Source organism: Thamnophis sirtalis, unplaced genomic scaffold, assembly GCF_051295495.1.
Source record: "Thamnophis sirtalis isolate CommonGarterSnake01/CBP01778 unplaced genomic scaffold, rThaSir2_p1.2 scaffold_15, whole genome shotgun sequence".
NCBI lineage: Eukaryota > Metazoa > Chordata > Lepidosauria > Squamata > Natricidae > Thamnophis > Thamnophis sirtalis.
The window spans coordinates 38444820-38468310 of record NW_028261395.1 but is presented as its reverse complement, the minus strand read 5'-3'; the positions used below and the strand labels follow the sequence as shown (position 1 = coordinate 38468310).

At 45.9% G+C, this 23491-nt stretch overlaps 1 protein-coding gene across 1 annotated transcript; it reads right to left on the bottom strand.

Annotated features, from left to right (window-relative positions):
• On the bottom strand, positions 1–21190 carry LOC148042561 (protein-arginine deiminase type-1-like). The gene is made up of 16 exons (XM_087701995.1): positions 21039–21190; positions 17726–17909; positions 16131–16203; positions 15788–15849; positions 15071–15188; positions 14032–14157; positions 13434–13612; positions 12507–12610; positions 12271–12382; positions 11799–11906; positions 10828–10982; positions 9241–9379; positions 7934–8027; positions 5981–6072; positions 4174–4335; positions 1–1608 (listed from the first exon to the last, which is right to left on the bottom strand). The coding sequence occupies exons 1-16, from the start codon at positions 21128–21130 to the stop codon at positions 1375–1377; spliced, it is 2034 nt and encodes a 677-aa protein (XP_087558121.1). The 5' UTR covers positions 21131–21190; the 3' UTR covers positions 1–1374.
• Between the last annotated feature and the right edge of the window lie 2301 nt (positions 21191–23491).

Sequence of the window (23491 nt, the reverse complement as noted above, 5' to 3'; positions counted from 1 at the left end):
GTTCTTCACAGTTTATTCAAATCATTGGTAGATCTATGAGAAGTTTCTGCGAGTTTTCTTTTTAACACATCAAGTAATTCAGCAGCAGCACGCATTCCATTTAAAAATAAGCACCCAAAGAAATATGAACCTCACAATCATCACAACCCCCCCACCCCCCCAATAATGCCTCTTTGCAAATCAAGTGATTTGAAAATGATAGGAATCAACACGACACCAAAATGTGGATTAATTGCTCCTCGTTATCACTATTTTGAGCTGTACCCTTGGAAGGGCTGCCGGCCTTCGCAAGGCATCTGGGGCCAGCCACTAAGTACTTTTAGGTCAACAATTATTGTTCTTCAACTCCGTCATCCCAGGTTCAAGACTGGACAAACTTGTTTTTTTGGAAAACGTTCCACCTCTGTTGGAGGGTCTACCTTTAGGGTGTGTTTTGGGGGTTTCTTGATTTGTGACAATCTGACCTGGCTACTTATCTACTTGACTAAATCGGAGCTGGTCAGGTTTGGTTAAGTGACAGAAATAACATTCTTGGAAGGACCATGAACCAGCTAGGACAGGGGTCAGCAACTCGTAGCTCTGGAGCTGCATGTGGCTCTTTCATCCCTCTGCTGTGGCTCCCTGACGCCAGTCGGCACCACAGTTTTGAGCTTCCGGTTAGGGGCAGGGGGGAAGCAGAGTGTTTCAATAGGAGACCCTATGCCAAGAGGCAGGTTTTCCGGTCAGCTCCACAATTGATAGGGCTTGCGGTTAGGAGAAGTGGAGGAAAAAGAACGCCACACCAGGAGGAGGCTCTATGGTGGGGGAACCAGACTTCCCGTCGGCTCCAAAATTGAATGGGGGTCTTCTGGTTAGGACCTTTGTGGCTCCAACCCCTGAACGTGGGGTATGAAATGTTTCATTGGACCTCTATAACTAGGTTTTGGATTGTTGTGCGTGGATAAGGAGAAGGATTAGAGAAAGGGTGTCAAACTCCCATCATCATGTTGTCGTCACGGGAAGTATCACAACTTTTTTCCCCTTCGCTAAACCGGGGGTGGGCGTGGCCAGCATGTGGTGCTTCGTGGGCCGTGAGTTTTGATACCCCTGCTTGAACTTAGCTGCCCTCTGTTCTTTTGGGTGATTGGGGAACACAACTAACAACATTTTGGCAGACCTGATACACTTAGAATTGAGGAAAGCCTTCTTAGATATTCTTTAGAGGAAGTCTAAATCAAAAGAGAAGCTTGCAAGCATCTTCGTAATAACCCAAAGAGGAATCGCCCAGGAATTCTGGGGAAAGTTACTGGATTTCCTGAGGAAGTGCGGGAGAAGACACACAAGGCCTGTCTCATCATCATCTTCGGGTGGAAAACAGAAGGTGTGATGAGGCCCTCAAGGCCTCATGTTCCACCACTGGAAGGAAAAGGGCTTCCGACGGACATTTGTGCCACAATGAACATCTCCTAAGTTGAGGAAGTAAGTTCCGTAGTCGTCAACGAAATTGCAGGACAAGCCTAAGGGCTCCAGGAGACGGCGGACCTCTTTCTCCAAGCAGCATTGGCCGTCGATGATGGGTCCAAATGGCTTTGGGATGCCCAGGTGTTTTCCCAGGACAATCATATTTACCTGCAGAAGGGAGATAAGCAGCAGTCTAATAGGTTAGATTGCAATCAGTTTTCATGATTTTGGACCCTAGTGAAATTCAATGACAAGGAGACAGGTAAGTTTTAACCAGGGCTGGGTTCCTGCCAGTTCTGACCTCTTCTATAGAAGAGGTTCCACAAATCTACAGTGCCGTTTAGAACCAGTTCCAGCTCCCTTCCCCCGCCTGTCCGCACATCATCAAGATGAAGAGCGAGAGGAGGAATTCTGGGAGTTGAAGTCCGCAGGTCTTAAAGCTGTCAAGTTTGAACACCCCTGGGGTTTTTTTCTAAAGGGTTAGGGGTGCAAGGGTCTTGTAACTTCACAGCTTTAAGGCTTGCGTGCTTCAAATGCCAGAGTTTCTGAGGCAACATTTTGTTTGCTAAGCAAGAGCGTTGTTAAGTGAGTTTCACCACATTTTACAAGTTGGCCATGCCCACCCAGTCACATAGCCAGCAAGCCACCCCCATCCAGTCACATGGCTGGCAAGCCACTCCCACCTGGTCACATGGCCGTCAAGCCACTCCTACCCGGTCACATAGCCGTCAAGCCACTCCACAAAGCAGGCTACACCTACAGAAGAGATTCTAAATTTTTTTGAAAACCACCACTGTTTTTAACAGTCCACTTCTCCAGCTACTTTTAAAGTCAAGAGTTCTTTACTAGGGGCAACTAATTAAGTCTTGATTACCATATTTTTCAGAGTATAAGACGCACTTCCCCCCCCCTAAACGAGGATGAAAATTTGGGTGTGTCTTATACACCGAATGTAGCCCTGCCCACCCACCGACCCCCACCCTTTGGCCTCTGCCTCCCAGCAGTTTACCTGGGTGGCAATAGGCTATGACAGTCCCTGCAGCCTGAAACAGCTGATCATAGGGAGGCCGTGCTGAAAGTGAAAGTGAAAGTGAAACTGGTTCTTTGCTGTTGGCTGCAAGGAGGCAAATTGCTGGGAGGGAGAGGCAGATTTTTTTTTCTTGTGCTAAACTGAAACAAACTCTTTGCCCCAAGGAGGCAAGTCAATAACTATAAATGCCTATCGAAAGTTCAAATGATTAGACTTATTTTTTAAAGACCGCTTTATTATTGTTCTAGACAACTTAACACCATGAAGAAGCTTTTTAAAATAAATGCTGGATCTGAAGAGGCCCAGCGCTATTGTATCTTCTTTTAAATAGCAGATAATAATTCCAGAAAGCCACATCAATTTTAACAGCATCTGTACAAGTATAGTCTGAAATGTAACACCACAAACAGTGTATATTATCTGTACTGTTTGCTGCTTGCTGCAAGGAGGCAAATTGCTGGGAAGCAGAGGCAGATTCCCCCCACCCCCCTGTTTTCCTCCTCAAAAGCTAGGTATGTCTTATACATCGGACTGTCTTATACTCTGAAAAATACGGTATCCATCTGGATCCATCCCCAACCCCTGGACTGAAACCCAGTACTGGAATTGGGCCACGCAAGTGGTTGGCTGGAATACGTGTGTATGTATGCATACAATTCGCACAAGTGATGGGCCAGTGGGTACTTGCGTGCTTGCCAGCTTGCCACTCATACAAGTCGAGCTGCACGTGTGTGTGTGTGTGCCAGCCCACCCCTTGCTCAAGGGTTGCATGTGCACTGGCCTTCCCCTCATGCAGCCCAATTCCCCTCTTCCCCCATAGCCAGGCCAGCAAGCCCCAAAGGTTTGAGGCCGCTGTCCTTTAAGAGTTTCTTGTGATGTGTGAATCCAACCAACACATCAAAAGTGCATGTTGTGTTTCCTGACATCCAACACTACCCTTGCCTGGAGAAGGGATAGCAACCAGGAGGTCAAATCTGGCTTCCGGAGACATGCCCTCTGTTTCTCCAAAGGACAACCGAAGTCAAATTAAGCTGAACCTTTGACTGGTAGGATCTGCTGGGTGACCTCTTGGCTCGTTCTTATTCTGACCGAGGCTTCCCAAGAGCATCAAACAAACTCCTTGTTCCAGCAAAAAAAAAAAAAAAAAACCCTTCTGTTCATTGACTATAAATTCTGCTCATTCACATCCAGCAAAGTCTTTCGAGGGAGGATTTACAGTCACAGACCTTATCTGGCTTGGAGAGCTGACAGGCCGATAGCTGCAAAACCTGGCAAGGTGTTTCGGAGAGTCCCGAACCAATGAAGCGAACGAATGGTCTCCTGCAAACTCCCCTTTCGCTCCTCTTTTATTTCCTCTGGGAGGGGCCATTCCCCATCCACCTGTGGCCTTACTCCCAAGTCGACCCCTGTTCTTTAGCTGTTCCCTTTGTCTGGAAACTCTCTGCATGCGCACACTGGGAACAGGCTCCAGCTGTTCTTCCGCCTCACTGATGTCTGACTCCGAAGGCAGCTGATAACTGGCATTCAGCCCTGGCCCCCTCTCTGCCTCCGACACAAAGCCCTCATCAGAGCCTTCCCCAGACTCCAGGACCGGCCCATGTTCCTCCCCACCCTCCTCACTGTCTGAATCAACTTCCAGCTCTGCTGGCCACTGGCAGGCCACAACAGTTCTTCTCAAAACACACTTGGGGCAGGAGTCCTACCATGTCTGGGAAATAAGCCTCAGCGGAAGCGTTGACGTCTAGAGTAATGGAATTCTCCAACAAAGCGAGATAAGGATGGAACAGCTGAGGTATCTCGATGATGTCTTCCTCTTCCAGGCCCAGCTCCTCTTTAAGGATGCCTTTGTTCCAATTGATACACCTCTGAAAAGAGAAGTAAGAAGCTTCAGTGAAATTATTTTAGGCCTGGATCAGTGGTGGGTTTCAAAAATTGTTCGAACCTACTCTGTGGGTGTGGCCTCCTTTGTGGGAGTGGCTTGCCACCCATGTGACCAGATATGAAGATGCTGCCGACACTTATCAGAACCACCTTAAATTACCTCACACACCACTGGCATGCATAAGAGTATGATGTAAACCTGTTTTTTAAAAGGCATCTTTGGTTTGCGTTAAAGCAACTTCAACACACACAATGTTCTGATTGCACCACAAACGCAGTAGTCATCCTTACCTTTCACAGAGGCCCTGAGTTTTATAAATAGGAGCATGATAGTGTAGAATAATCATATCCAAGGACCAGTGGTGGGTTTCAAAAAAGTTTGGAACCTCTTCTGTAGGTGTGGCCTGCTTTCTGGGTCCACTGGTGGAACCTCTTCTAACCAGTTCAGTAGATTTGACGAACCGGTTCTACCAAATAGGTGCGAACTGGTAGGAACCCACCTCTGGCCTGGATAACCTTCAACTACGTCGTCTACATTCCGACCTGAGCTTAGTGCACAAGATAATCTCCCATAACATCCTACCTGTTAATGACTATTTTTACTTTAACGGCAAGAACACAAGCCCAAAATTTGAGATAAAACTTTTATAAGATGTTTTATAGATGGCATTTAGATCCTTAAAAACTGCCCTGTATGTATCCGAATTTACAACCTAAGTGCTGGAGATGTGATTGTCTCGATGCTACATACTATCATATATGGTGGACTTGTAAAAAGGTAAAAGTATTTTGGATAAAAATATGGTGGATTATGCCAAATGTTCTTAAAAAAAGGATAAAGTTTACCTCTCAGTTATTCTTCAGGTATAATTACTGATTGTACAGTTATAGAGACTAACTTGATTTTGCATTTAATAACGGCAGCAAGACTGTTGGTGGCGCAATACTGGAAGAAGGAAGATCTGCCTACTACGAGCCAAGGTGGCGCAGTGGTTAAATGCAGCACTGCAGGCTACTGCTAGATCAGGAGTTCAGCGGTTCAAATCTCACCGGCTCAGGGTTGACTCAGCCTTCCATCCTTCCGAGGTGGGTAAAATGAGGACCCGGATTGTTGGGGGCAATATGCTGACTCTCTGTAAACCGCTTAGAGAGGCCTGAAAGCCCTATGAAGCGGTATATAAGTCTACTGCTATTGCTATTGCTATTGCTATTCAAGAATGGACATTAAAACTAACAAACCTAGCCGAGATGGCTAAAATATCAGCATATCTCAAGGACCACTCAAATGAGAGATATAAACTGGAGTGGAGAAGATGGATTGACTATACTCAAAATAAATACGGGACTAAGACACTCCAGATAGTTTATGACTGAAGAAACAAGGAATGATATAATCTGTTTAGAGTTAGCCTAGCAAAGAGGAGTTAAAGCTCAAATGAAGCTGGCTGGGGAATTCTGGGAACTGAAGTCCACAGGACTTCAAGTCGCCAAGGTTGAGAAACACTGCTTTAATGTTTTAGTGACCAGGTAAGTCCATCAGCATCTGAACAGAACAAGGAATAATCGCTTCGTCCTCTTCTTTGGATCACTCGGTCTCCAGATTGAATAGCGGAATAGATGGGATCTTACTTGGCAGTGGTCGTTCCACTTTCTTATGAATCCGTCAGCAAGGATTTCTGATATGGGACGGGGCTGCCGATCACCTTTCTGAAATTCAGTTCCTATTGGAGAAAAGGAAAATGATCTTTTGGGTTTGCCTGTGTCTTTTAACCTATAGTTACATTACTAATACCACTAATACCACTCTGTAAAGCCTTAGTAAGACCACAGCTAGAGTACTGCATCCAGTTTTGGTCACCACACTATAAAAAAGATGTTGAGACTCTAGAAAGAGTGCAGAGAAGAGCAACCAGGATGATGAGGGGACTGGAGGCTAAAACATATGATGAACAGTTGCAGGAACTGGGCCTGGCTAGTCTAGTGAAGAGAAGGACCAGGGGAGACAGGAGAGCAGCCTTCCAATATTTGAGGGGCTGCCACAGAGAGGAGGAGGGGGTCAAGCTATTTTCCAAGGCATCCGAAGGCCAGACGAGGAATAATAATGGATGGAAACTGATCAATGCAATGCAATGCAATGCAATGCAATGCAATGCAATGCAATGCAATGCAATGCAATGCAATGCAATGCAATGCAATGCAATGCAATGCAATGCAATGCAATGCAATGCAATGCAATACAATACAATACAATACAATACAATACAATACCAGAGTTGGAATGGACCTTGGAGGTCTTCTAGTCCAACCCCCAGCCTAGGCAGGAAACCCTATACCATTTCAGACAAATGGCTATCCAACATCTTCTTAAAGACTTCTAGTGAGGAGCCGAGGTGGCGCAGTGGTTAGAGTGCAGTACTGCAGCCACTTCAGCTGACTGCTAAGCTGCAGTTCAGCGGTTCAAATCTCACCGGCTCAAGGTTGACTCAGCCTTCCATCCTTCCGAGGTGGGTAAAATGAGGACCCAGACTGTGGGGGCAATATGCTGACTCTGTAAACCGCTTAGAGAGGGCTGAAAGCCCTATGAAGCGGTATATAAGTCTAACTGCTATTGCTATTGCTAGTGTTGGGGCAATCACAACTTCTGGAGGCAAGTTGTTCCACTGATTAATTGTTCTAACTGTCAGGAATTTTCTCCTCAGTTCTAAGTTGCTTCTCTCCTTGATTAGTTTCCGCCCATTACTTCTTGTCCCGCCTTCAGGTGCTTTGGAGAATAGCTTGACTCCCTCTTCTCTGTGGCAGCCCCTGAGATATTGGAACACTGCTATCATGTCTCCCCTAGTCCTTCTTTTCATTAAACTAGACATACCCAGTTCCTGCAATCATTCTTCCTATGTTTTAGCCTCCAGTCCCCTCATCCTCTTTGTTGATCTTCTCTGCACTCTTTCTAGAGTCTCCACTTTTTTTTTTTTACATCGTGGCAACCAAAACTGAATGCAGGATTCCAAGTGTGGCCTTACCAAGGCCTTATAAAGTGATATCAACACTTCACGTGATCTTGATTCTGTCCCTCTGTTTATGCAGCTTTTTGATCATGGAGAGATTCAACCTAGAAAGAAGGAGGAATTTCCTGACAGTGAGAACAATCAACCCATGGAAGAGAAGTTGCCTTCGGAAGTTGTGGGAGCTTCATCACTTGAGACTTTCAAGAAGAGGCTGGACTGTAGGGTCTGCTGCTTGAGCGGAGCGGGGGGTGGGGGGAGTTGGACTAGATGACCTACAAGATCCCTTCCAACTCTGTGAATCTGTTAAAATTATAGTTAGAAGGCCAGTGCTTGGCGAGAAGAGCTGTTGTAACTATTCCATAATAGAGAAAGTTGTTCATAGTAAGTTTGGAGTCTTGGCTTGTTCCCAATGTGGAAAACATGTCGGAAGGGAGAAACACAACTCATTGCAATGCAACATAGCCCAACAGTTGACCACATCCTTTGTAGAAAATGAAGCACGCATTGGGGAAATTGGTTTTCTCGGTTATCCGTTGTTTCAGTCCTGATTTCCTACACAGGAGGAAGAATATCAACTGACCTCCAGGCATTTTGGCTTCCCCATGGCCTTCATCCACCTTCTCTTTCAGCAGTTTGAAGCAGGCGCTTGGGCTGGCCAGCAGCAGGCGGAAACCCTTGAATGGGAGTAAGGCAGAGAGGTGGAAAAAGGTTACAGGACAGAGAGAGGACTAGCAGTATCAAAATGAGAATTTAGCAGATCAGAAGAAGCTTCACACAGGGCATTGCAGTCAGCAGCTGCTGATCGGAAGCTTTAACCGCCAAATAACAGATTTTTTCGTCCATTGTACAGGTGTAGAGGAGAAGAATGATAAGTTATTTCAGCCTTTTCTCATGTCAAGGTGGTTAGGGAAGAGGTATTCTGTGGTAGTGCCCTGATGTTGAATCAGTTCTTGGTCTTTGCAAACCCTAGAGATTAACAGCTGGATCAGAGATCCACCTTAAAAACAGTCATCTGCTCAAACCTGATCCTTGTGAATATCCCTCCTTGGGGTTGGACTAGAAGATCTCCAAGGTCCCTTCCGACTCTGTTAGTCCTTTGGTAGCAAAACAGAGCCTTACACCAGTGTTTTTCAACCACTGTGCCGCGGCACACTAGTGTGCTGTGACATAGTGTAAGGTGTGCCGTGGAAGAATTACTTTATATATAGTCAATATAGGCACAGAGTTATTTTTTTTTAACATTTTCTAATGGTGGTGTGCCTCATGATTTTTTTCATGAAAAAAGTGTGCCTTTGCACAAAAAAGGTTGAAAAACACTGCCTTACACAACTGAAGATGAAGAGCGAGAGGAGGAATTCTGGGAGTTGAAGTCCACGAGTCTTAAAGCTGTCAAGTTTGAACACCCCTTGGTTTTTTCCCCCTAAAGGGTTAGGGATGCAAGGGTCTTGTAACTTGACAGCTTTAAGCCTTGCACACTTCAATGCCAGAGTTCCTGAGCCAACATGACTAGAGGAGGAATTCTGGGAGTTGAAGTCCACAAGTCTTAAAGCTGTCAAGTTTGAACACCCCTGGGTTTTTTTCCCCCCTAAAGGGTTAGGGGTGCAAGGGTCTTGTAACTTGACAGCTTTAAGCCTTGTGTGCTTCAAATGCCAGAGTTTCTGAGGCAACATTTTGGTTGCTAAGCAAGAGCATTGTTAAGTGAGTTTCGCCACATTTTACAAGTTGGCCACGCCCATCCAGTCACATGGCCGGCAAGCCACTCCCACCAGTCACATGGCCGGCAAGTCATTCCCGCATGGTCACATGGCCAGCAAGCCACTCCCACAAAGCAGGCCACACCTACAGAAGAGGTTCTAAAACTTTTTGAAACCCACCACTGATCCATACCTTCCGGTCTGGGGCAGGTACGAAGCTGAGGAATTCATCTACATGTCCCACATTGAGCCAATCCGTGTAGAGTTCAATGGGAGATTGTACAACTTGGCCGTGGAGGAAATCCTTGACCAGTTTGGACATTGGGGCATTCCTAAAAAAAAAAAAAGATGGGATCTGAATTCTCATGGTGTGTTAAACCATGATTTGTTAATGCACCAAAATGGATCGATTACACGCCACCCTAAGTCATTGACATTGAGTTCTTTATTGATTAGCCCTTGGAGTCATATCAAAGTGCAAAGTTCCAGAAACAAATTATTACTAAAATTTGATAGAAGCAATTTAAAATGGAATTGGGTAAAATGCAATTTTAAATGACATTGGAATAAAATACGATTTAAAATGGAATTGGAATAAAATACAGTCTAAAATGAAACTGGAAGAGAATACAATCATTTCAGATATAGATAAAATGTGATAAAATTATATTTCGTTGTCACCCTTGCAATCTACCCCAATCGGTCCCAGGTATGCAGATCTCAACCGAACCATTTTGTCTAAGGACTGTGCTGGGTTAAATGTTATTTTCCGGTTTTGGCTGCACTTAAGGTACGTTGTTTTGATATGGGGATCCCAAAGGCCTCTCACCCCCTTATACAAGCAACAATCCTTGAAAAAATGTATAAGTCTCCATGGCCTTGTTTAAAATCTTCACTCTGCTTGCTTTCTGCGTGCTTTTCCTCGAGTCTGTCCCTGGGGAGAGTTGTAGGAAGTTAAAACCCAGCCCTCTCCTAGAAAAATGAAATATCCGGGGAAATATTGAAAAGGCAGAATATTATATTTCCCTGGGTCTGAAATGGAGAACCATGTTTTTAGGCAGGAAACAGACTCACTCTTAATAGCCCCCAGCTTTGTCAATGGGCCATTAAAAGGCCTGAGTCAGTCTATTCTAGATAACAAAGCCCCCCCACCCACCCATCTTCCGCTCCAGGGTGATGGGATTAAGGCATGATAGTATTAGCCCTTTACCCATCTCACCACAGGGCACCTGGGAAGAAGCAATGCTCAACCAAATTTGGACTCAAAACACAGCCTAGAGAGTTGTCCCTGCATGGCCCCATGGGAGTCTGACAACCAATCAGAATACAAGATCAAGATCAAAGGCCAGCGAGGGCAAAAAAACAGGGACTTTCAGCATCTTGGTCTCTCTTTTTTCTTCTTCACCCAACATCTGGAAGCATGTGGTCCCCCTTTTCTATTCAGTAGTTCACGCCATGAGATCTTGCCCACCATTAAAACCATCTTTCCAAGCAGCCTCCATGTTTCCAGTGTCTTTTTCCCCACTTGGAGCTGAACCCAGAAGGACATTTCTTCCAACAAGAATCTTGCTAGGAGAACAATCACATTTCCCGTGGACATCCCTACTGACATTCGCAGTGAAGGCTGAACGTCACTAATTTGGAGAGATGTATAATTCTGTGCGGATGCTAGGGCGAACTTCTCCAGAACTTCCATATAGGATGAGGAACCCCTAGAGATCTTCTGAGTTTAAACCACAGATATGTGGGAATGTCCTTACGGCCTCCTGCCATCACTTACCTAGGAAAAGAGGATCCTATTAGGATACGCCCAAGGGGATATTCCTTGCTTTTGACGTTCACCGGAGGACTGACTTCAAGATTTCCAAAGGCGTCCAGGCTACTAGAAGACTCGTTGGAGGATAGTTCCCGTTTTACATATCCAAAATCTGGACCCTTGGTGGAGGGGAGAAACAAACAGTTGCGTCAAATCAAACACACCTTATTCAATCCTCTTTTTTTTAAAATCCATGCTGTGCTTGTGAGATTGAGTTAGATAAATTGTGGGAAGTTATCATCCAGCCCTCTCCCAGAAAAATGAAATATCCTAGGAAATATTGAAAAGGCAGAATATTTCTCTGGATGTGAAAAGAAACATGTTTCAAAAGACAGAATAGTTGCCTATAGCTTTCTGCCCATCCCCAGCTAATGGGCCATTAAGATGGCCAGCCCAGCCCACTTTACATAATAAAGACTTCTCCTCACTGCAGCTGAAGGGGGAAGGGATATTACTCAACTGACCACAAGACAACTGAGAACTCATCACAGCCTAGAGAGTAGCCCCCTGCATGGCACCATGGGCATCTGACAACCAGTCAGAATACATTTCTTACACAGGAACAGGAAACAGAGAGGTGGGACTGAACAGGATATAAAAGCCTAGCAAGCCCCTTCCTCAGCCCTTCTCTTCTTCTCCATCAACATTGAAACATGTGATCACCTTTTCTCTACAGGGCTCAAGCCATGTGGCCCTGTCCAACAATAAACCATCTTTCCAAGCAGCCTCCATGTCTCCAGTGTCTTCTTCCCCACTTGGAGCTGAACCCAGAAGGACATTTCTTTCAACAAAATGCATATAAAACTTGCTCCACTCCTTCTGACCTATCAACCTCATCCTTGATGAAGGGAACATCAGGAAGGATCAGTTGAGGATAAAATGCAGAGCTGCCAAGATCAAAGCGTGGGGGTGGGGGGTGGGTGGGAACCACTTACCAAAACCTTCTTAAAGGGGAAGTAATCCAGCTCTCTGTTCCTTGGGGAGTCAAAGACCACTGGAAATGTTTTGTGGGGAGCCTGGACGTAGCCAAACTCCATCTCGTCCTAAAGTGGCAGAAGGGTTGTTAGTGAAATTTTTAAAAAGTGTTGCCTCTCTATGGTGTGCAACGGGTTATAGAAACGAATGTTTGGATTTCAGTCTGTTGCAACTCAGGGCAAGGCAATCCAGATTTATCTACTAAAATTACTTTTAAAAAAAAGTTTTAGGCATAGTTTGGAGAGGTCGTCGCTCTCTGATCTGATGGATGCACTACGAGGAAGAGATGCCACCTAGCCTTGGTTAAAAGCAGCTCCCATTATTTCTGGAGATGTACAGGATAAGAACTACCCCCGTTTCTTCTCCAGTAGCTTCAGGATCTTGTTTGACAGACCCCCCCCTGCCCCAAACGTCCTCTCGGCTGTGACCTACCTGGATCCATCGGTCGCCCCTATTTTTCTCTTCCGGGCTGATGATAAATTTGCATCCAGCTTTTGTGGCAAGCTTTTTTATATGTTCCACAAAATCCTTATTACCCTCGACACTGGATATTCAGAAGAATAGTTGGAGATGTTCAAAGAAAGAAAGAGAGGAGAGATAAGAGCTCGGGTGTTGATGGTGGTTGTTCGGAAAACTTCACACATGTATGTTGGTCCATGAGTCCTTACCTGCAGACGTAAACCGTAACTGGCTGCAAGGTGTTTGGGGTCATAATCCATGGAGCCACCCGGAAGACCAAAGTATCCGTGAAAATGGAAGTTTGTAGGACCTCCTGAAGCAGGAAAATACAGGAGACAAGGACTAAGAAAAAGGTTGAATTCCAGAAAGATGCATCAACGCACTTAAAAGTTACAAGATTCAGGAGTAGAGAGCTAAGCTTGGAGTAAAAAAAAAACAGAAAGAGAAGTCAACATTCTCTTTAGTCCAGGAAAAGAAAAGGGGTAAAAAAGAAGCTCAAGATAATACCACGTTGATCCTCTTTAAAGATAAAGTTTCCCCTCGCACCTATATGCTAGTCGTTCCCGACTCTAGAGGGCAGTGATCATCTCCGTTTCAAAGCCGAAGAGCCAGTGCTGTCCGAAGACGTCTCCGTGGTCATGTGGCCGACATGACTAAACCCCAAAGGCGCACGGAACGCTGTTCCCTTCCCACCAAAGGTGGTTCCTATTTTTCTACTTGCATTTTTTACCTGCTTTCGAACTGCTAGGTTGGCAGAAGCTGGGACAAGTAACAGGAGCTCACTCCGTTACGCGGTGCTGGGGATTTGAACCGCCAAACTGCCAACCTTTCTGATCGACAAGCTCAGCGACTTATCCACTGAGCTTCCGCATCCCCACCGATCCTCTTTACTAAAGGAAATGTAAATTGATGATTTCATGATTCTGTTCATCAGATTTTCTACAGTAATAAAATGGAATTCCTGTAAGATTTTTGGGGTCTGTGAATAGCTGATAAATGAAGAAGTGAAGAAGGTCCTAGAGAGAGAGAGGTCCTACATTGACGATTAAAAAAGCATTTCAGATGCTTTCTCCATTTCCCTGTGAAAAGTGCTTCCTTCTCCCTCTTCCCCATGTTCTCTTTGATGTTCTCCATACCTTCTTGACGGGCTCCAGGAGTGAAGCGTGGAAAGTGACAAGCCCCGAGAAGTCAACGTCTGGAAATTTCAGCCCTTCCACGTAGAAAACGCTCTCCACTTGACAAGGCTTCCGTTTCACGTGGTAGGAAATCTTTTCGGATCCTAGAACGTGTTTGTAATATTTCTTCTCCTTCCTGTCTGTGAATCAAAACCCAATCTTGTTTTATTCATTTCTTTGTTTCTTGAAGGCAAACATACATACCTTTATCCAGACCTGGCAGTTTTAAGCAATCTGCATAATTAAACCCAAGCACATTAACCCTTTGAGATCCAAAGGAACTTGTGGTTGGCTATCATTGGTGACCAGAGAATTGGTCAAACTTTTGATCTGCTGTAACAAAATTATGGACCTCCTCTTTCATGCAATACAAGGAAGATAGGTATTGGCTTCATCCTCTTGAAAATACTTCCTTGTTTTCTCTCGGTGAGGAGCAGAAAAAGGAAAACTGGACACCATAGTTACTTAAAATAACCTAGCATTCACTTTGGGGTCTTTGCTTCATCTGCCTTCAGCCTCGGTCCTGAAGCCGAACCACCTGCTGGCCTTCAACACTTACTTTTAGAGTAGAAGACTCCCACTTTGTCACAATCAGCTTTCGAGATGTGGAGAGTCAGCTGGTAGTTTGCAAAAATTTCATTAGGTCCCTGAGTTGTCAGGATCATAAGGGACATGTCCCGCAGGTCTAAAAGGAGAAAAAATCAATGTTCTGACTGAGGCTTCCCAAGAACACGAAACAAACTCCTTGTCCCGACAAAAAACCCTTTTATTAATTCTGCTCATTCACAGCCAGCAAAGTCTTTCAAGGGGGGATTTATAGTCACAGACCTTATCTGGCTTGGAGAGCTGACAGGCCGATATCTGCAGAACTGGGCAAGGAGTCTCGGAGAGTCACAAACCAATTAAGAGAACTAATTGTCTCCTGCAAACTCCACTCCCCTTTTGCTCCTCTTTTATTTCCTCTGGGAGGGGCCATTCATTGTCCACCTGTGGCCGTACTCCCAAGTCGACCCCTGTTCCTTAGCTGTTCCCGTCGTCTGGCAACTCTGCGCATGCACACACTGGGAACAGGCTCCAGCTGTTCTTCTGCCTCACTGATGTCTGTCTCTGAAGGCAGCTGATAATTGTCAGACGGCCCTGGCCCCTTCTCTGCCTCTGACACAGAGCCCTCATCAGAGCCTTCCCCAGACTCCAGGAGTGGACCAGGTTCCTCCCCAACCTCCTCACTGTCTGAATCTGCTGGCCGCTGGAGGGCCACAACATTCAATTCCAATTGAGCCAGAAACTCTTCACTTCTTGCCTCACACTTTCATTAAACACAATCTGGCTTTAGTTTGGTTGATGAGCTCAGCTATTCACAATTGTTCATGTGTCCGGTCACGAGAGCACAGCATGACCATTTAGGATAACTTTGGGGTGTTATATGGACCATCAAGCACCCATTCTGTGACCAGCGTAAATGCAAGCGGTCATCAGCTGAGGACTATCTGTACTTCAGCACTGTTTATTTTACAGATTGTGGGTGTTGAAGTCCACACCTCTCCAAGCTTCGGAGGATGAGAAAAAAACGGCCCTTAACAATGGCTGCTGCCTCCTACCTTCCTTGGACGTCAGCTTGGTGTCCTTGTTGTCTTCCTTTTCGTCTTTAGGGTTGTCTCGGTCACAGTTCACCAAGAGAATGGCGCCCTTTCCATCCGGCCCCCACGTCCACTGGTCCTGAAGGGATGGGAAGCCATGTCAGGGTGGACATCAGCAAAGATGGGGTCCCTTTCGGCTCTGCCTCCCCGCAGCCCGGATCTGTTCCTCCTCCTTCTCCTTCTCCTTCTCCTCCTCCTCCCTCCTCCTCCTCCTCCTCCTCCCCCTCCTCCTCCCCCTCCTCTTCCTCCTCCTCCTCCTCCTCCTCCTCCTCCTCCTCCTCCTCCTCCTCCTCCTCCTCCTCCTCCTCCTCCTCCTCTTCCTCCTCTTTGTGAAGGCTATGAAAAATAACCACCATCTTCTCCGGAAGCCGCCAGAAGACAAATCTAAGATCTCGGGAGCCCTTGTGAAAAGCAGCGTCTGCTTCCCAAGTAATCCAGCGACAATTTCATTTATTATGCATTTATTCATTACATTTAGATCATTGCAATTGACCCAGTGAGTTCATTACAGCACCACCCCAGCCAGGTGTGCCCCAGATGTGTTAGCAAACCCCTCCTCCCCTGCCAGCAGGAGAAACAGCCCACAAAGCCATCAGTTTCCCAACCTCTCCGCTTTACGTGGCACATATTTTCATTCCTGTCATTCTACTCCAACCGAACATCTTATTTGAATCTAACCTTTTGTTTCCCTCCTTTCGTCACCGTTCCCAAACGTTTTGTATCAGCATCCAAGGACATTTCTGCAGCAGGAAAACAAAGGAGGGGGAGAGGAATGTTTTAAAACAAAGAGTCTTTTGACGATGCCCATCGAAAGCATCTGCTTGCACCCCAGTCTCATTTTTCGATGAGAAAAGTGTATCTCAGGCCGTGTTGGTTAGTTGTCTGCTTTTGCCTTTTTCCTGCTCGACCCCAGTCTGATCAGGGCAGGGTTCACCCATCCATATGCGCTGAGTTACACACCTCCCCCTCCCCTAATTCACCTTTTGGGCGGTGCCAGGCCTCTGCATCCCTGCCAGCTTACCTATGCCGGTAATATGCAGAATCGCTTTGGCGATGGGGACATTGCCTTTACCTTCATAGTACAAAACTCTGATCTGCAATACACCATCAAACAGTGAATTTAAGTCAAAGGATATTGGGGATGGCACCCCTGAAAATCCCCCCTCTGTAACACACCTCCTTTTTCAACTTTATAATCTATCAGGGCCCCCGTGCCCAAAGGAACATTGAATTGGGACATTTCTAATTTGCTTCGTGGTGGATAAACAGCAATAGCACTTAGACTCATATACCGCTTCACAGTTCTTTTACAGCCCCCTCCAAGCGGTTTAGAGAGTCAGCATCTTTCCCTCTACAATCTGGGTCCTCATTTTATCGACCTTGGAAAGGAAAGGATGGAAGGCTGAGTCAACCTTGAGCCTGATGAGGATCGAACTGCGGGCAGTGGGCAGTCAGCAGAATTAGCTTCGTTCTAACCACGACTCTAATAAACCTTACCCTGCATTTTTATCTCACTCAGCTTTTAAAACAATTCTTGCATTGTACCTTGAGGAGGCTCCTCTGAAGGAGGAGAGTTTGAGACCTACCAAATAAATTCAGGGGTTTTTTTTGGTCTCCCTAGTTAGAATTCTCCACTGGTTCCCATTGCCAGGTTGAAGCACTTCCTCAATACCTGAACTTCATAAACCCGGCTTATTGTGGAATAACGGAGTTGGAAGGGACCTTGGAGGTCTTCTAGTCCAACCAGCCAGTCCCCTTGCTCAAGACCCTATAGCAGTGATGGTGAACCTTTTTCGCCTCCGGTGCCAAAAGCACACACAAACAGGCACTATTGCACACACTCGCGCTTGTGTTCCCATCCCCATAATTTAATTCCCCCTCGCGCCCTGCCTCCTGCGCATGCACTCTTGAAACCACCATCACCACCCTGCTGGCCTATACATGCGTACACGGCTTTCTTGGAGTCTGGGGAGGGCAAAAACGGCCTCCCCCGCTCTCCCGGTGGCCCTCCGGAGGCCAGAAACAGCCCGTTTTCGACTTCCAATGGGTCGTTAGGTCCATTTTTCCCCCTCCAAAGGCTCAATAGGCTTTCTAGGAGCCTGAGGAGGGTGAAAAATGGCCCAACATGGAAACTGGAAGTTCAGGAATTGACTTCCATGACTGCCGGTTGGGCTGTTTCTCTCCCTCCGGAGGCTTCAGAGGGAAACCTTCTGAAGAAGAGCCCAATGCGCAATGGAAGTCCATTTCTGAGCTTCCGAAGGGTGAAAAACGGCCAAAATTCAAGGCTGAAAATCGGCTGGCCAGCGTGCGTATGTGCTCTGGAGCTGACAGGGCAATGCCTCACGTGCCTTCAGAAATGACTCCGCGTGCCCCCTGTGGCACATGTGCCATAGCTTCGCCATCACGGCCCTATAGCCTTTCAGACAAACGGTTGCCCGATCTCTTATTAAAAACTTGGGTTTTTATAATATGCCCCCACAACGTCTGCCAGGAAGTCATTCCGCTGGTTTATTTATGATGATTTCCTTCCGGAAATCCCATCTGTAGGTCTGAAGAACAAATCCCAGGATCTGTTGGAGCTGAGAAGCAATCTTTGGCCTACGTTCCTCTCCTCACCTTTTCGTCATCGACTTGGTTGCTTGGCGCATCCATGGTGGCCCTGAACTTCACGCTCTTGTCCAGCGGCCATTTTGAGTCATGGCAGCAGGCCTTCGATTTTGTCATCTGATTTTCGATTTTGTAGATGTTCAGGCCATGGGAGGCCCAGATCTCGAAGGAGGTCGCAGTCCTCGGGGCTGCCCTAAAAGGAAAGACACAGTTCGTTGCAAAACTGTTCCCATTTAAGTCACAAAAGAGATTTAAGATATGCCATTTCCTCCCTAAAGGTAAAGGTTCCCCTCGCACATATGTGCTGGTTGTTCCCGACTCTAGGGGGCGGTGCTCATCTCCGTTTCAAAGCCGAAGAGCCAGCGCTGTCCGAAGACATCTCCATGGTCATGTGGCCGGCATGACTAAACGCCGAAAGAGCATGGAATGCTGTTCCCTTCCCAACAAAGGTGGTCCCTATTTTTCTACTTGCATTTTTACGTGCTTTCGATCTGCTAGGTTGGCAGAAGCTGGGACAAGTCACTGGAGTTCGAACCGCTGAACTGCCGACCTTTCTGATCGACAATCTCAGCCTCTTAGCCACTGAGCTACCGCATCCCTTTATATCCTCCATGCCTCCGTTTAATGTTTTTTGCCCCAGGAATAGTTCTGCTGGTTCATTGCCAAACCACCGCATAAATGTGGGTGAGATCAGACTCTTAATGTCCAGATTACTTTTCGACTGAAGGAATAAGGAGCTGCCCTCTAAGATATCATAGCCAATTCTATCGTTGGCTAATTCCAGACTGGCAAAAATTGGGAATCTACCCCTAATGAATTTGGCAATGGAGAATTGACTTCCAAAATTCCTTTTTAGCCACTTCTTTCACACTGAAGCAGTGAACGCAGAATTGAAAGGAGCCAAGGTGGCGCAGTGGTTAAATGCAGCACTGCAGGCTACTGCTAGATCAGCAGTTCAGCGGTTCAAATCTCACCGGCTCAGGGTTGACTCAGCCTTCCATCCTTCCGAGGTGGGTAAAATGAGGACCCGGATTGTTGGGGGCAATATGCTGACTCTCTGTAAACCGCTTAGAGAGGCCTGAAAGGCCTATGAAGCGGTATATAAGTCTACTGCTATTGAAAGTGTGTTTCCAAGCTCCTTTCCCCCAAGCTGACCTGACCCGGGTAAATTCCACCACCAATTCAACAATTCGCAATTATTTTAAACTGGGAATCCTTCCTGATGTCTATGGAAATTCTCAATCAACCAGGCCCACGGTTGGTTATCCCAAAGGTGCTTTTTCCAAAAGGCAAATGAACTTTCTTCCTGTCTTCTTCGAAAACATTTCCCTCTTAGAAGCTTCTTGGATGAGGAGCGAAATGTTTTCGAAGAAAATAAGAAAGTCCAATTGCCTTTTTGGAAAAAAGCACCTTTGGGACCAATTCTTCTTGACGTGAAGATACTGAGATGGGGAAGTGTTGAGCATCGAAGGAAGACCAATCAATTTCCCCCTGGGGAATTGTGGCTATAATTTATCTCTTGCAACCAGAACTGGTGAAAACGTGGCAGTGTAGAAGCACATATTGGGTGTCAATCATTAACACATTTTGTCTGCATTTAGCTGCCTTTTTTAATGGTCCACTTCCTGCTTTGTCTGTCTTCTCTCTCCACATTTAGTTCCCGTCTAATCCGAATTTAGTTCTTTGGCTTAATAAAGCAGTTCTCTGGGTCTTTATTCACGGTGCATGGTTCAAAAACAAAGGTAGAAGGAGGAACTATAAAGTTCTTTTTAAAAAGAGCCTTTGAGAGGTTATTGGTCCCTGCAGATCATCCTTAAGACAATCACATTCCTAAGGGGTTTTGTGGTTATGGAGTCTTTGAGCCCACCCAACAATGAAAGTGTTTTTAAGTGTGTGGTTTTGGCAAGGATTGCGCTGCATTCCCACCTGTGGTGACAACAGATTGGCCGATCCCTTCACCTCCACCTGCACCCAGGTGATCTCACACCCTCCTCTGATTCTGTTGTGCAGTTGACATTTCCAAGGTGTGCCCCACTGTCATGGTCTCATCGGAGCCAGTGTTTATTCAGCACACACATTCAGCTCTGCGACAACCACAACAACCTCTTAAGAAGCCCAGTGTAAACCTGACAGGTGTTGATAAATCCTGACAATTACAGTAACCTCAGATAGCTTCAACAAAAAATATATCACGTAATAGAAGAGGAAGAACTTAAATATTCATCAGTTTTGCCATGATTCCCATCTGAGTTTGTGTTAAGTAACTGAATGACTTTAGGGCAGGGGTCAGCAAACTGCGGCTCCGGAGCCGCATGTGGCTCTTTCCTCCCTCTGCTGCGGCTCCGTCACCAGTCGGTGCCACAATTTTGAGAGGAGCTTCCAGGGGGGGGGGGGAGAGAAGCACAGTGCTCCAGGAGAAGACTCTATGGCAAGGGGAGGGTTTTCCAGTTGTCTCCACAATTTATAGGGTTTTCGGTTATGACAGGTAGAAGAAAAAGTACACCACGCTCGGAGGAGATTCTATGGTGGGGGAACTGAACTTCTGGTCAGCTGCAGAATTGAACGGGGGGCTTCCGGTTAGGAACTTTGTGGCTCCCGGTGTTTTCTTTTCTGTGGGAAATGGGTCTAAATGGCTCTTTGAGGGTTTAAGTTTGCCGACCCCTGGACTAGGGATATTTTAGGACAAAGTCTGTGGGTTTTACCACTATTTTTACAAAGCCAAAAACCACCAGAATCTTTGTAAAATAAGCTCCCAGCTTATATAAATAAGCTTACTCTATTCTATTCTATTCTATTCTATTCTATTCTATTCTATTCTAAGACCTCCAAGGTCCCTTCCAGATCCTATCCTATTCTTGCTAACGAGATGGATTGTGTTGCCATCAATTCTGAATGGAAATTCAACGGGGCCCTTCCCTTCTCTCTGTGATACCAAGCACTTTTTTCTGCTTCCTGTCAGCATTTCAGAGAACTCCTTGAGATAGCAAAACAAATTAGCCTTGCAGATTACCTGACCGAGGACTTCCTTGCAAACTCTGAGGGATGTTCAGAAATCGGGGCATCGTATGTCTTTTTTTGAGATGCCTCGCTCCCTTCTAAAGATGCTCTCGGGCTCTTTAGTGAACCACTTCCCCGCCCCCCCCCCACTTTTCCCCAGCAGTTACTAGTTGTGAAATGAACAGACACATACGCCCCCCCAATTTTTTCCCTCTGCTAAATTTCAGCTGCCTTCTGCGAAACGCAAAGCATCTTTTAAGTTCTTCTTTTCTTCTTTAAATAAAAAAAAAAAGTTGCGTAAGGGGAATGTCTAGAAGATGCTTACCCATGGATATCCAGGCAGAGTTCGGTGCCCAGGATGTAGACGGTGCTGGTAACCTTCTCCGTTGAAAGCTGGACGCATCTCAGTTCAGCCATGCTTGGGTTTTTTTTTCACCCTTGTCTTCTAGGGTGGGTGGCTGGCTCTGGACTAAACATCCCTGAGCTGCAGGGAGAGATTTAAAAGGGAGAAAGGGTGGGGTGGGTAGCTGCTCAGCCTCTCCATCCTGCCATCTGATAGGCTGGTGCACACTCTAACCCCGCCTTGTGGGCTGGGGTGGCTGATTTGGGAGGCGGCAGCCCATGTTCTCACCCAAAGAATGTAATCAGCTTCCACCCCAGGGAGGAGGAAGAGGAAGATGTAGCCAGAAGGCGTGGAGACTTCCTCGAAAGTAGCCCAACTCTTGGCTGAAACAGGTTGGTTTGTTTGTTTAGATTTCCTGTGGCTTTCTAAGCCAACCTGTGATTAGATTTGACGAGTGGTGGGATACAACCGGTTCGCACCGGTACGGGCGTACCGGTGCCTGCTAGGAGCACCAGGTACCGTTCTGGTACTGTGCTCCGGAGGGCCCACCCGCCCGCTCTCGCACCTTACCTGTATTTGAGCTGTTCAGGGCTTCTGCGCACAGAGCATACGGCGCCTGTGCCGTACGCTCCGTCGAGCAGCTGGAGCGTCATGGAGCATCGTGGGCGATAAATACGCATGCGTGTGCTGCGCGCGTTCATGTGGTGGATGCCCGGCCCCGTTGCACCGTAACACTTGCAATGGGATCTGGAACCCACCACTGGATTCGACATACAGGTTGCCCCCAACTTACAACCTTAACTGGGACTAGAAATTCTGTCTCTAAGCAAGGCTGCTGTTAAGTCGCGTCCAATTTTACAACCGTTTTTTTGCTATGGTTGTTAAATGAATCAAGTGAATCGTGCAGTCATTAAGTGGATCTGGCTTGACCCATGGACTGCTTCTTGGAACGCTGCCTGGGAAGATTGCAAATGGCAATAACCTTGACTGTCAAACCTGCAAGCCATCTTTTTTTTAAAAAAAAATTTCAGGCCTGCCACAATTTCTACTGTGGGGAAATGGGAGCGGGGAGTTATATGGAGTCATGACCCGTCAAAACCGCGCTCGACTAAGCCGCGCCCAATTAAACCGCGTCGCTGACGTCATCAACAGGGTGACAACAGCCAGCGCGGAGAAAGAAGGGCGCTTTAAATAGCGCTTTGAAAGCAAGCCGATTCAACTTAAGGTAAGGGTTAGCTTTAGGGTTAGCTTTAGGGTTAGGTTTAGGGTTAGGTTAAGGGTTAGGGTTAGGTTTAGGGTTAGGTTAAGGGTTAGGGTTAGGTTTAGGGTTAGGTTAAGGGTTAGGGTTAGGGTTAGGTTAAGGGTTAGGATTAGGGTTAGGTTAAGGGTTAGGTTTAGGGTTAGGTTAAGGGTTAGGGTTAAGTTTAGGGTTAGGGTTAGGTTAAGGGTTAGGGTTAGGTTTAGGGTTAGGTTAAGGGTTAGGATTAGGTTTAGGGTTAGGTTAAGGGTTAGGTTTAGGGTTAGGTTAAGGGTTAGGTTTAGGGTTAGGTTTAGGATTAGGTTTAGGGGGTTAGCTTTAGGTTTAGGGGTTAATTTTAGGTTTAGCGTTTACAGCGTGCTTCTGTCTCCGCGCTGTTGTCGCCCTGTTGATGACGTCAGCTATGCGGTTTATTCGAGCGCGGTTTATTCGAGCGCGGTTTTGTGGTGGAACCATATGGAGTTGGGTGATATGCAGCCATAATAGCATTCTTCTTAGAAAGCCAAGGTCATCAATTATTGATGATTAATAAGTAGAGATATTAGTACTTTACAGACTGTTCTAGATAACCATTGAATGTTTATTCGTTAACACATAATTTACTATGATACTAATAGTGAAATGATAACCTTCGTTAGGATAAATAACCGGGCCATAGAAATGCTAATGTATACTTTTGGTGATTGTTAAGTAGAAATGTTAACATCTCTTAGATTGTCTTAGATGTTTAATGTTTATTTTCTTAGCACGTAATTAACTAATTTGGGATTGAAGGAAGAGTCCTATAAATCTTATTAATAAATCATTGTTTAAAGACGGCTATAAAGGTATAACATTGTGTGGGCCTGTGGAGAGGAGAGGTGAGATAAACAGTAAATAACTTCTAGTAAAACTACAATAATAACAAGGAAATGTTAATGGATAATATTTAATGATACATACGGGTGTGTTATGGGGGAGAATGCTTAGATATCTTACTTAACTGAATTTCTTTTAGAATATGTCATAAAGGTGTAATGTTATTGGAGATCTATTGAAACTGCAAATGAATGCCAGTAGGTGGTTGCGTCTTTAAATATAAATGATTCTAGATTAAAAACATGTTTAAATAATGGTAATCAAATGAGAATTGTGGTACAGGGATAGTAAAATACACATTTTTTTCTTTCTTGACTTA